This window comes from Quercus robur, chromosome 2, assembly GCF_932294415.1.
Source record: "Quercus robur chromosome 2, dhQueRobu3.1, whole genome shotgun sequence".
Lineage (NCBI taxonomy): Eukaryota > Viridiplantae > Streptophyta > Magnoliopsida > Fagales > Fagaceae > Quercus > Quercus robur.
The window spans coordinates 34,808,144-34,821,538 of NC_065535.1; the positions used below are offsets into that span (position 1 = coordinate 34,808,144).

A 13,395-nucleotide genomic window follows, 5' to 3' on the forward strand; every position below is an offset into this window, starting at 1 on the left:
TTCTTTATTTCGTTCAAGTGGTATATGCAAATTCGCTTAAAACATTTCTGGCAACTAAAGAAAATTGTCTTAGCTTATGCATTCTAATTAAGGTATTGAAGAAATTAAAACTTAGAATGCCACTTTAGTGGGATCTTATTATTATTAAAGGCCTCACAGCTTAGTGGTATTTTTCTCTTCTTTCAAAGAGAAACTTTAGGATTCCACTTATAGTGAGTCTTGATTTTATTTTTTATTGACCCTTCCAATTACTAATGAAGTACAGTAAATCGTGACTTTCACTTACAATTTAATTCTTTACATTATTTTGGGTCTTTTCTTTTGATCCTTTTAGTGCTGGATCTGGACTCATACATAACCCTATATACATTTGACTCGTGGTACATAAATTGGGCGGAGGAAAGGTAGGGGTGGGCAGTTTCTATCATTAAATGTTTATAGGGTTATGGTTATGTATGACTATGAGTACAGGAAAAACTTGCTACACGTTATATGCACGGCCACCAAAACTCAACATCACATTTAACTATCACATTTAATACCTTATGGATAGGGATAATCAAGTAGCTTGCCACACATACAAAATACAACGTATATGCACAACCACACAAAATGTTTAGCAATATCCAAATAAGCCTAATTCAAGACAATCTTGCAAATATGAGAAACTGTGGATGTATGCCTTGCTAAAAAGGGTTCAGGAAGGCTATAACAAGTTAACAACAATCAAAGTATCCATTTTTAAGACGAGAGATTGATTTATTAGGGAATGCAATGTTAGGCCCATAACTTGGAGTTAAGAGTGCCACATTTCTTATGTAAGAGGCAAAACAAGTATTCTCGTTACACTTAATACCATCTCCACAAATAGATAAAGAAGTCATGATTATATTTTTATAATAATATAGATATATTATAAAATTGTAAAATTTGGAAGAAAAAAAAAATTCTTGTCTCCTTCCAAAATTTAAAAGTTAGCTCAAAAAATTCAAAAAATAAAATGCTCATTTGACGAATTTATGCGGTCGACAACTCCTCCCAACCATTTTTACATAACATATTTCTAAGTGGTAATGATATCAATTTGTTCAGCTAAAAAGAAATCACACAAATTTGTTCATATCTTTATTATTATTTAAAAAAAAAAAAAATTTACTGCGTTTGACACTTTTGCTGTTTACTGTCTAGGATCTAAGCTTTTTTTTTTTTTTTTTTTTTTTTTTTTTCTCTAAGAAACAAACTAATTGCTAAATACACACTTTAATTACACACTTTTACTAAGTTCAAACACATTACTTAACCCAAAGTACCACTACAAAAAATGCCTAACTCTTGTAGTATGGTTCTAGGATCTAAGTTAAATTTTTAGAACTTTATGATTTGGGTGCTGACATGCTACTGTCTTGTTCTACCTAAACTATTCCTTTTTTCTTTTCTTTTTCTTTCCAAAAAAAAAAAAAAAAGCTTAACTACAAGTTAGAAGAATATTAAACATAATGCTGAGTGGCTAGGCTAAATATTTGTACTTTAGGGTTTTTTTGTTTAACTTTTTTTTTTTTTTTTTGGGGAGAAACAAACACAAATACACATATAAGGGAGAGGAAAATGAGTTTTAACACAAATGCAGACCACAACTCCATTTAAAAGTCATAATAACTTTTAAGGGAGAGTGATGTAAATTATACTACACACAACATACTTTTTTAAGCAATGTGAGACAATTACCCATTCTTTTTTTTAGAAACAAGCATACACAAAAGAGAGGGAATTTTTTTAAACTTGATAACAATAAAGACTTTTTTTTTTAGTTTGAATAATATTAGACAAATAATGAGATAATAATATAACATTTAATTGATTTACATATTTTGGAACAGCCCATTACAATATTTAACCTTATAAATTATAAGTCGTGAAAATGATCCAAAATTAAGTTTCACAACAAAATAGAAGATGGTTTCTAAGAAACTCCTTAATTTTATAGTTTATACATTTTTTATGGGAAATTTTATACACTAAAAGTGAAAATTGCTCCTTTCAAATAATTTGGAAGGTAGTGGTGAGAAAAATGGACCAAAAAATAATTAAAGGGCTATTCAAAAATGTTTATAGTTTTAGTTTTTACAGCTTTCTTTTCACTGATAATTTGACTACTTGGGCAGTACTGAAATAGAAAATAAACCCAAACCAAACACAGCCTTATCCAATCTTGTTTGTCCCAGGATATAGCCAGTAGAGTAGAGTAAAGAAAGAAGAGATAATAATACTTTATCCTCATTGGCTCTATCTCTCGGTTTCTGACTTTCTGTTGTTGTCTCCAAATTCAGAGTTCACAAAGCAAACAGAAGAAGAAGAAGAAAAAAAAAAAATGCTTCTCCAAACCACCATATCATCATCTCCACCACTTCAAATGCAACACCAACTCCATCTCTCTCATTCTCATTCTCTTCTTCCATTTGGGTCTCTCCAACCCAAGCCTTACAAGCTCTCTCTCCAGGTAAACCAACTACTTCCATCTCTTACCACATATGTGTGTGTGTCTTTCAAATCAAATTATCCATTCTTGTATTTATTACTAGCAGGTTTTCTGGTTTTGTGAAGTCCCTAGTACAGTAGCTGGCATGCCCAGTGTTATGCTTAATGCTTCTTAAAAGTGTTAGTAAATTGAGCATTATATATATATATATATATATATAATGTGCTTCTCCAAAAGTGTGAGTAAATGGTACAGTAAGAGTGATATATATGTGAGAGAGAGAGAGAGAGAGAGAGCAGCGCCCCCCCCCCCACCACCATTTTTTTTTTTATAAAAATATTTGCTTGACCATAGACCATTTATATCCAAGCGGTGCACAAAACTCCCATTTTTGCAGGGTATGGGAGAGGTGATTGGTAGGCAGACTTATCCCTAAATATTTTTTGGAGAGGCTAATTCTTGTATTTGAACCTGCCACTTGTTGCTTTTGGTGCAAGGCACTTGCCATCGCACTAAGGCCCAGACTCTTAGACCTATAATCTAAAGCAGAAAATGATTTTCATTTTAAGATGAAACTTTATACTCTTTATAATCTTAATTGTTCAAAATTTACTTCATATCATAGTTTGAAGTAAAACTGAAGCCAAGTTACAATCCTGATCAGAAAGAAGACTTTTTTTACTGTCCAATTGTTTCGTTCTGAGAGTGATGTTAGCAGTTAATGGGAGAATTTCAAGCGCAAAAGGGTTATAAAATGGCGGAGCTTAGAGTTAAATATGAATAGAACCTGGTTGGTATGATTCAGAGATTTGAAAGAAAAGAAGATCCAGTTATTGGACTTGAATTTAGACAAATAGGCTGTTGTGTATGCGTGGGTGTCATGGGCTACATTGGTAAGAATCTTGATGTAACATATCGCGATCGTGATTTGTTGAGAATGGCCATTTCTTGAACTTCCGATTTTGTGATGTCCACCTGTTGCAAGTCTCTCTTAGTCTCTTATTCATATGGGCTGCAAAAAATGCATAAGAAAAAAGAAGAAAATTTTCTTTCCTTTTTTTTTTTTGGGTTGTTTATTGTTTTTGGCAGGAATGGTGAAGTTTAGTTCTTTACTTAATGTACCATCCAGGAGAATCATCTCTCTCTCCCCTCTTCCCCTTAATTCAACTCAAATTATCTAGTAAAGATAAATTGCACAGATTACTCACAAATCCTGTATGATAGGATTTGATTCTTTTGTGATGAGATGACTTAAGTTGATATGATTATAGATTTTATTGCACAACACAATGTGAGACAATCCAGGATATGAAACAAGTTGGTTTAAAATATAGTTATTTAAATTTGCTGTCCTATTTAACTGAATTTTTTTTTTCAAATAATACTTTGAAATATTTATTTCATCTTCCTTGTGAGCAATTTTATGTTGCTTTGTTTAAATAGACCAAACCTATATAGCATGCCTCTCTTTCTAATGCTACTAGTTTGTTGGAGAATATGCAAGTTTCCCTACTGCTCTTAATGCTGCTGTTCACCACCCAGGCTATTGTTCAGCGCAATGGTGCACCAGTTTTGATAAACTCTACAACAGGCTATGGAGTGAACCTTATTAGATTTCCCAATTTTCAGGTATGTGTTCTGATATTCTTTTCACAATTGTTGCTGCATACAACTTGCACTTATGCGTGAGTGTGACTCTTCTCTATTCATATTAAAAAAAAAAATCTCAAAACTGATCAGTAATCCAAGACCAGAATATTTGGAGGACTCTTCTAAACAAACAAATAGTTGTCAGCAATGTTGTTTCTTTTTCATTTTTTTCCAGATTCAAAGAATATTTCTTAATTTATACGTAGGTCATCAATTCGGCATTGGATATTTTATTTTTAATTTTCTTCATTTCATCTTTTAATCATGTCTGTCATAAAGACCTCTACTAATGGAGATCCCTAAGGATCCAAGAAAAATCTGATCTAATGAAAAGGGGGTCTTGGAAAGTAGCTTTTATGCCATGGTAGGAAAATTAACCCTAATTAAGTCTGAAAAGTGTCCAAATGTTAGTTTTACTAGTATATGGTTGCTTATTGAGTCTGAAGTTGCTTGCTGTGTTTCTAAGAACTTAAATGATCATTCCCATACATCTCTAGTTACTAACTTTTTATTCTTTTGTGGATGAAGGCAGATATTTCAAAGGGAATTGGCAATGGAATTCCTTACTTTAAAAAACTCTGAGAGTAATTCCCTGTTCTCTGCTTTAATCTTTCATGTTTATCTCATTTTAGTGGCTAAACCATCAGCATATTGTTGTTTCATATGGCATTTAACTAGGAAACAAAATTCATATTTGAAAACATAAAATTTGAATGTTATTTATGCTTCATTGAACATTGTTTTTGACATAGACATTGTCTGCCTGGTTAGATTTTTCTAGGTTCTTTTAGAGCCCTATATAATGACATATTTTTACTGGTAAGTAACACATGCACCCAGTGGATCTTGAACCCAGGTTCTCACCCTCCAACCAATTATCATGTTAGAAGGAAGTGCTAGTTGAGCTAAAGATCATTGACAAACCCTTTATAATGACATCAATATATACCCTACAACATGTTTTGCATGCTGAAAGTGAGAATGTACTTCATCAACATGTCAATTTAGGTTACAAACATTTACGTTGTGTATCAATCATGTGATTAAGTTTGCACGGTCAATAAATAACTAATGATGATGGTTGTGCCCATTATGGTGGATCTGATCAAGTCAGTGATGCATATTCATATACGTGTTGCATCTGTGCACTTATGTGGGTGTGTGTGCACATGCATCTAGACTTCCGTTCAAATATATTATTAGGGAACTTCTAGGTCTTTATAAAATTGAGCTCTCATTCTCTCTATCTTCCTATCTTTGTGGGTTTTCCTACTGATTGAGAACTTCAATTCAACTCATTTGGGATTGGCAATTTCCAACTTATATAGAGTTTTTTTCCATTAATTCATGGAATTTAAAAGACACTTGTATGCAAATCATGACAAAATCAACAACTAGATTGTCAATTGCATCCTTAGGCTTTGTTTGTTTCACTGAAAATTACTTCTAGGAAAACAGTTCCTGCGTTTTCCGGTGTTTGGATTGAGGAACAATTTGGTCAAGGAAAATGATATCTTAGTTAATGGCAAAAGAAGGGGTAAGAGATAGAAAATAACTTGAGCTTTAGCAAAATGGAAATCATTTTCAGTCCCACAGCCAACAAAAGGGCCAAGAGCTCAGAATTGCCACCTACATTCCCAAAGCTTTTCACTGAAGAACGACTGTCACCAATAGGAAACTATCCTAGGAAGCACGGATACTTCATTTAGGGTGCCGTAGCTGTGTTGTATCCATGTTGTACTCGTGTCATACCGGCCATTTCATTTTATAATTTTCTAGAAATTGCTCATATCACTGTGTTGTACCCGTTTCTCATACCCATGTCCATGTTCGTGCTTCCTAGCAACTATCAGTGACCAGCTCCACCTCCCCCCCCCCCCCCCCCCCCCCCCCTTCTGTGTGTGTGTTTATTTATAGACAATTCAAATCCACCTCTACCATGTTCCCCTCTCTCCCTCCACCTCCATCACCACCACCACCACCACCACCACCACCATAATGCATTCACCTCCCACTCTCCCACCCCACATTCCTCATCTAAGCCTACAACACCTCCCTTTGCAAAACCTTTGTCAGGGCTGCACAAGTCTTGACAGCCTTAAGTATGTGGTCACTGATCTCCTGGAGACTTTGGAGTAGACCTGGTGAAGATGTGCCTGTGATCTCTTGGTTATGAGGATTGGATGATAAGGCTTTTTGTGAGAAGCACCATTTCTGTGGGTGATGAGCAACAAGAGGGATAAAATGGAGATTGTTGTTGGTGAAAGGTGCTAGAGCTGAAGTGGGTTGCAAAAGGAATTCTAATTTTCCTGTCAAACCAGGAAAAATAGTTTTCAGTACAACTGAAAGTTGTTCATTTTCCTGAGAAAATTTTCTGCAGAAAAAATTTTCCTGTGAGGGGTAGTTTTCTGCGAAACAACTGGAGCCTTAGGTTTTGTTTGAGAATTATACATGTCCTACATTTTGAAAATGTTGATCGGTTTATATCAGTTCAGCTTATGGAGTAGCATCAGTACATTTATCCTGAACACCAACTTTTATAGTAATCTCTTTCAACCAGATAATGATTCAACATTTGAGTTTTGGATATTATTCTGACAGTCTGCGCATGATTTTCACATCATTTTAGCCTTTTCACAAGTTTTTTCTTCAATTACTTAACATCATTTTAGCCGACCCAAAATTTTAAGACTAATTGTTGTTGTTGTAATGCTTCCCATATCATTATTTTGATATCATCATTGTATTGCAGAATGTGTAAGGAACCATTTGATTATTGAAGATATTGAAGATGGGAAAAGACCATTAAATTGGGTATCTGTGTTCTCATTTGCACAAACCTTTTGGTTGATTCACGCGCAAGTGGCACATGCAAGTGAAAAAATCAGCACAAATGCGGTTTATGAGATTGGAGAGTTATTTGAATTAGGAATCCAGCTATCATATTTGCTACTATTATTAGGTTTGCTTGGGGCTGGAACCTTCTTTGTGATTCGTCAAGTCCTTGTACGCAGAGAACTTGATCTTTCAGCTAAAGAATTGCAGGTAAGAGCCTGTTTTTTCACACCATTCTCCTTATAGGAAAATGCTTGATAAATACTTCACAACCTCCCTGAACTATTTTATAACTTTAAATGAAGAAACATTTGATTTTTTTATGAACCCCCCCCCCCCCCCCCCCTGTGGTTGTTTTGCTACAGTAATGGACACTGAATAATATTATTATTTTTTTTCCCCTCACTAAAAATTTCAGGAACAGGTAAGAAGTGGTGATGCCAGTGCAACCGAGTATTTTGAACTTGGTGCGGTGATGCTGAGGAGGAAATTTTATCCAGCTGCTACTAAGTATTTGCTTCAGGCAATTGAGAAATGGGATGGAGATGATCAAGATCGTGCACAGGTATGATATCTTGGACCTTTAAATATCCCTTTGTTTCAACTCTTTTCTCTAGGAGGCTGTGTGGACTGTTATAACTGTAGGTATCTTTTTTTGTTTTTTTGTTTTGCTAAGGTAGTAGACAGGATTGTAATTATATTACAGATAGAAGCAATGTGGTCTTATTATTGTAAGATTCTTTTGTGGATGTAGATTGTGTTTGTGTGTTGTCTTAAAATTGCTTATAATTAAAATCTAGCATTCTAACAACTGGCCTTTTAGACTAAGCGGTATCTTTCTTAAGGAGGTGAGGAGATCTGGGTTTGACTTATTATGTGTGCTGTTATGGTATCTGGAATTCGGGAATCTTCTATTATTTGGTGAAAAAAAAAGGAACAAAATAAAGATCATATTTTAAACAATGGGGTTCATGAATTGGATATTGAGTTTTCAATTTTGATGGACATAGTTGTATGTTAGTGATTAATGCAAGAGGCAATTCATTTTGATAATATAGGTTAATAAGATTTTCTCCTTATTAGATCTTCAACATGCAATAATAAATTTATTTCTACGTCTTGTCTGTGACCTATCTTATAACACAAAATTTATTTATTTGATAAGTAAGGAAGAACACAATTTATTTTTTCTGATTTGCTTCATTCCCATAAAACTAGGTCTTGTTTGGTGGTCTGTGTATAAGTTATGGGATTGGATTGGATCAAATGGGATATTGGATATCCTCTGTGTTTGGAGCAAACCTGGATTAGATTGAAGAGAGAAGAAAATTTTGTGTATCTTACTGCTACTTAGGTTGTCATTGATCTTCAAAATTATTGACTTTGCCACCTACCAACTATTACCAATCATTGCTTACCCACCAGAGAACTGCCATCACCCATAACATCCAAACTCTTCAAACTTTATCCACTAACTGTTAAAAACCTGCTCAATCTTCACTCTCAATAGAAGGTGAGGTCGGGGGTTGAAGGTTCGCTTGGTACGTATATAGATACCAAATTTTTTTTTTTTTTAAGAGAAATAAATAAAATAAATAAAATTAAAATTAAAAAAATTAAAAAAAAAAAACCCTTCACCATAATGCCTCATTGCCAAAAGTGTCCCAACTGCAACCAAACCCACAAAATCACATCAAAATGAAATTAGAAGGGGGGAAAACCAGTGACCATATGGACGATGACATAAGATGACTCCCCAACCAATGACCTTATGGATGGAGCCTACTACTAGTTGGACCTAAGGTCTAATCATTTAATTTCTAGGATTAGTTACTTAATAAAAGTGGTTAACATTTTTTTTCCTAATTAGTTTAGGAATTTAAATCCTTTTGTACTAGGTTAATTGAATTAATATAATTGGTTAGATTTGTTTCATTTCTTGACTAGGATAATAAATTTAGAACTCTATTTAAAGAACTTAGAATTTAGTTTTGTTTATAGTTTGATTGAGTAATAAAATGTTTTTTTTTTTTTTTTTGGTGTTTTTCCTTCAATAGCTTGGTGTTCATTCCAGGCAACCCTAGGTATTGATTCCTAAATTTTGTTTTCACTTGCTTGGTGTTGATTCCAAGTACGTCTAGGTGCTGATTCCAAGGCTTATTTATATATATATATATATATATATATGTATTTTTTTTTATCTTTTGTTTATTCCCAAATTCCTTGAAAATTTTGTACTGCATCAATGCCACTATTTTGGCTTGTTTATTGTTTCATTGATTCAAGTACAGCATCTTATAAAGGCAAATAAAACACATCTAAGCATGCTAGCCTACTCACATGCATTAAATTAGCAATAGAAAAATGCAAATGTATGGCTTATTGCACAAGCACTTCAAAGAAGAAAACACGAGTGCTTCAATTAGATTCTCTGGCGTACTGCAATTCAAATATATCATTTAATTTATCTTGGATTAAATTGTAAATTGTATTTAGCGGAGGAAAAAAAAAGAAATTGTAAATTGTATATTACTACATGTAAAATGGTATTAGTTATAAAGCACAACAAGCTGAATTCAACAAATAGCAAATTTATATGAATGATAAGGATTTCATTAATAAAAAAATCAGAGAACAACTCCTGCTGAGCAGAAAACAAAGCTCCAAAGGGAGGCACACAGAATGTACAAACAAAAGAAACCAAATACAAAAACGCCAGGAAGAACCACAGAGGGCACCTTAGCATTTACATCAAAATAAAAAAAACTACACCCAATTTAGCAAATTGAGTACATCAAGTAGGCAAAACACAGGTAGGTATTATCCACATATTGTACATCACAAACAACAAATTAATCTTGCCTAAAGAGTGGATCATTAACATGGTTCCTTGTATCAAGCAGATTGTTTATTTTATTACATTTTCCATTTATTTAGGTGTTGATTAAGACTTTAGATTCTTTATGTGTTAGGCTGCATATGCTAGTGTGATAAATGAAACCTGTCATTTTTTTCACGGTTTACATGCTTTTAAAAATTGGCATATGGTTGTAGCTCTCCTACAGTTCTTTCTTAAAGCTAGTAAGTTGGAACCTGGCTGATTTTCATTTTGACCTATCAAATATTTGTATAGGCTTACAATGCGCTAGGGGTCTGTTATGTACGCGATGGGAAGCTTGACAAGGGAATTAAACAATTCGAAACAGCTGTGAGGATTCAGCCAGGCTATGTCACAGCTTGGAACAACCTTGGTGATGCCTATGAGAAGAAGAAAGAGTACAATTCTGCTCTCAAAGCATTTGAAGAAGTGCTGCTTTTTGACCCTAACAATAAGGTGGCACGACCTCGACGAGATGCTTTGAAGGACCGTGCAAAAATGTATAAAGGAGTTTCTGTGAAATCAAAGGACAGATGATTTGACTGAGGATTTCATGCAGCATGTATTAATTCTAACAATGATCTATGGCTAACGAGCATATACATGTATCAAGAACCTCATTTTGGTTGGCATGGCATAGAGCTTTGGATAAACAGTGAGCAGATGTTCCATGGTTTGAATGGATTTTACTTATGAGGGGCCTCTGAATGAATCATCCCAATTTGTTTTTTCTATTTTTTGTAATGCCTAAGAAGAGTATTTGTTTTTTTATTGCACTTTGAAACACGTTTTTGAATGTTTATGATTTGTATGACATGACCCCCATTATATGTATTATTGTAATTTTAATCATTATCTTATCTTATTTTTATTTGTTTGGTAAAATAAAGTCATTGTATGTTTATTATTTTACTTTTTATCAAAAACTTAATGAACAACTCTCATAAATAATTCATGCTATGCAGGCGAGCCGCCGGAATAATAGTGTGCTTGGGAAAAGGTTAAAAAATTAAAAAAAAAAAAACAAAAAGCAAAATTAAATTGCTTTTGCTTTCTCAACTGTTTTGCAAATAATCTAATTTTTAGCATTTTAGAAAATAAACTAGCTTTTAACTTTTTTGTCACACATTTAAATAAAAATTATCAAGAACTATATTTTTTTAATAAATGCTATCAAATAAACAACCGAAAACTGCCTGGTATTCAAATTGATACTAAATAAATTGCTGGATTACATTTTTTTTTTCTTCTCAATAATAACTTGCTGGACTACTTATGAGCTTGAGTAAGTTGTCATTTATTTTACCCAAATTGGAAGACCGTAAGACTTTCCAAACATTGAACTTGAACTTGTAACTTATTATGCAACAAATTTAAAGTGGGAGAAATTATACAGTCCTTTGGTAGATCACGTCACTTGTTCACCATTTCACTAAAAAATTCTCACTTGTTTAAAATTGCTGAGTTAGTAATTAGTTTTTATTTTAAATAAAATTTTAACTTAGTAATTTTAAACAGGTGAGAGTTTTTAAGTGAAATGGTGGACCACGTCACATGTTCACCATGAGGACCTTATAATTTTTCCTAAAGTGGAGTTGAAAATCATTTAGTAGAGCTTTAAGAATAGCAAATCCCACAAAACAAGAAAAAGAGATGCACTCTCTCCATAAACAAAAGATGAAAATGATATGAATGGAGATTGTTCTAAAGAAACACCCATGTCCACTGAAGTCCATAATCATTTTGTCTTTGTTCTATCACATTTCAAATAAGTCCTTTTCATTTCACTAGAGATTCCAATGTCACCATCCTCTTATTGTCATTGCATATGTCACTAGTGTGAAATCATTAATGTCATGTTGTTCTCAAGCCAATGTGAATCATATAAACTTATGCTAGACTTGGGCCTCGTCTTGAGCCTACGAAAAATTATTTTCATGTTGTCATGTTATAATAACATAAAGTCATGGGGCTGCAATGATATGAAGTGCATGGAATACATGGTTGACACTTGGCAAAATGGTGTAGTGTAAGATGGACAAGTGTGGTAGGCTAACTAAAAAGAATATGGCACCTGGCTTTCTAACCACCCACCACAAGAACTTGACCAGTTTATTAATAGTATTATAAACGCAACTCTTTTTCACAACATTTTTATATTTATTAAAGTGGTCGACTGTGTTTGGTAGACACAACTTTTTACATAGACCTATCTTTTTTTTTTTTTTCCATTATTCATAATGAACCATTTTATTTGTAGCATTTGCACTATTATTTATAAGAAAAATGAATTAGGAACAATATGTCTTACACAAATCCTCTATTCCACTTTTTATATTCGGCTATATAATCTACCATGATTCTAGTCGGTGGCCATTCCAATTATTATTTATTTTTATCCGATAAGTATTGAGCTCAATGTTCCCTATTGTCTGTGGGTTTGAGCTCAATGCTACATTTCATTTGCATAATTGTAACACCAATGGCTTTGTTGTGGACAGCTTGTATTGGGTTTTAAGCAATCCCAATTTTTTCAAACCATGCGTAGAATCCATGAGCCCAAAAAACTAGGCGTTGTCTTGTTGTGTTGATGCAAGTTGCAATATCAAAAATTCAAAATGATTTGATTGGGCTTGAGTTGACTTCCACAATTTAGCCCATAATGAGTGGGGTCAAAATCCTACGTGTCTTCCAAGATTAGAGAAAATTGGACATTAACAAATAAAATAATTTTTCTTATAATTTGGGAAATATGTATTCCTCACTTGAGAGGTGAGATTAGTTATTCTTGATGTCTACAAATTTCTTATTTTATTAGAATTTAAATTTCTTTCCCTGCCAAAAAAAAAAAAAAAAAACAGAAAATTATAATTTATAAATCTTTATAAAATAATAGGGACGAAGTAATCCACCTCCACTTCTCTCCATTTTTCCACCTTAAAAAAAAAAAAAAAAAAAAAAAAAAAAAAAAAACCTTATTTCTAATCTTCCTAGAACCCCCCCTCTCTGACACACTCTAAGATACTCCGTAATTAGTATAGAGTAGAGCCCCAATGCAAATGATTTTTTTTTCGAAGTTTTTATCTTAAAAATCACTCCTGGGACTTGGGAGTTGGGAGTATCATTTTAGTCGCGAATCCCAACATATATTTTGTCAAGAAAAATGCAAGCAAATTTGTATCCCCCAAAAACACATTTTGCAAGTTCAGAGTTAATTTCCCTAGTCCATTTTTAATTAGTATCTAAAGTAAACCACCGTGATAGGTAATATCTTATTCATACTCTCACCAAACTAATCAATCTACATATCCATCAAAAAAATAAAAATAAAAATAATCTTCTTAATCTGCCAAACCATGTAGCTTTTTCAAAATCAGAATGCAATAAGACAAGCTCGTAGGCAGCATTCAAATAATTCAACTAAAAAAAAGACAGCCAAACACTCTTATGATTTCCTCTCGAAATATCATTTGTATTTGAATGAAACCATTTTATAGTTCAAATTAAATAGTAAAAATTTAAAAGTGTATACATCTATATACCATTTAAGTAAAAA

At 33.1% G+C, this 13,395-nt stretch overlaps 1 protein-coding gene across 2 annotated transcripts; it reads left to right on the top strand.

Moving 5' to 3' along the window:
• Window positions 1–2,245: 2,245 nt before the first annotated feature.
• LOC126713475 (tetratricopeptide repeat domain-containing protein PYG7, chloroplastic) lies at window positions 2,246–10,691 on the top strand. Of its 2 annotated transcripts, none has more exons than XM_050413227.1 (6): window positions 2,246–2,497; window positions 4,019–4,105; window positions 4,659–4,710; window positions 6,879–7,171; window positions 7,380–7,526; window positions 10,095–10,691. In XM_050413227.1, the coding sequence occupies exons 1-6, from the start codon at window positions 2,369–2,371 to the stop codon at window positions 10,374–10,376; spliced, it is 990 nt and encodes a 329-aa protein (XP_050269184.1). In that variant the 5' UTR covers window positions 2,246–2,368; the 3' UTR covers window positions 10,377–10,691. The 2 variants fall into 2 exon arrangements, with proteins under 2 accessions (XP_050269184.1, XP_050269185.1); XM_050413228.1 differs by having other exon boundaries at window positions 2,396–2,497; window positions 4,655–4,710.
• The last annotated feature ends 2,704 nt before the right edge of the window (window positions 10,692–13,395 follow it).

Excerpts from the sequence above, each read along its gene's own strand:
- LOC126713475 (XM_050413227.1), top strand. The coding sequence starts at position 2,369 with ATGCTTCTCCAAACCACCATATCATCATCTCCACCACTTCAAATGCAA. Across the intron at positions 7,172-7,379 it reads TTTCAGCTAAAGAATTGCAG|GAACAGGTAAGAAGTGGTGA; the intron begins GTAAGAGCCTGT and ends TAAAAATTTCAG. Across the intron at positions 7,527-10,094 it reads ATGATCAAGATCGTGCACAG|GCTTACAATGCGCTAGGGGT; the intron begins GTATGATATCTT and ends ATATTTGTATAG.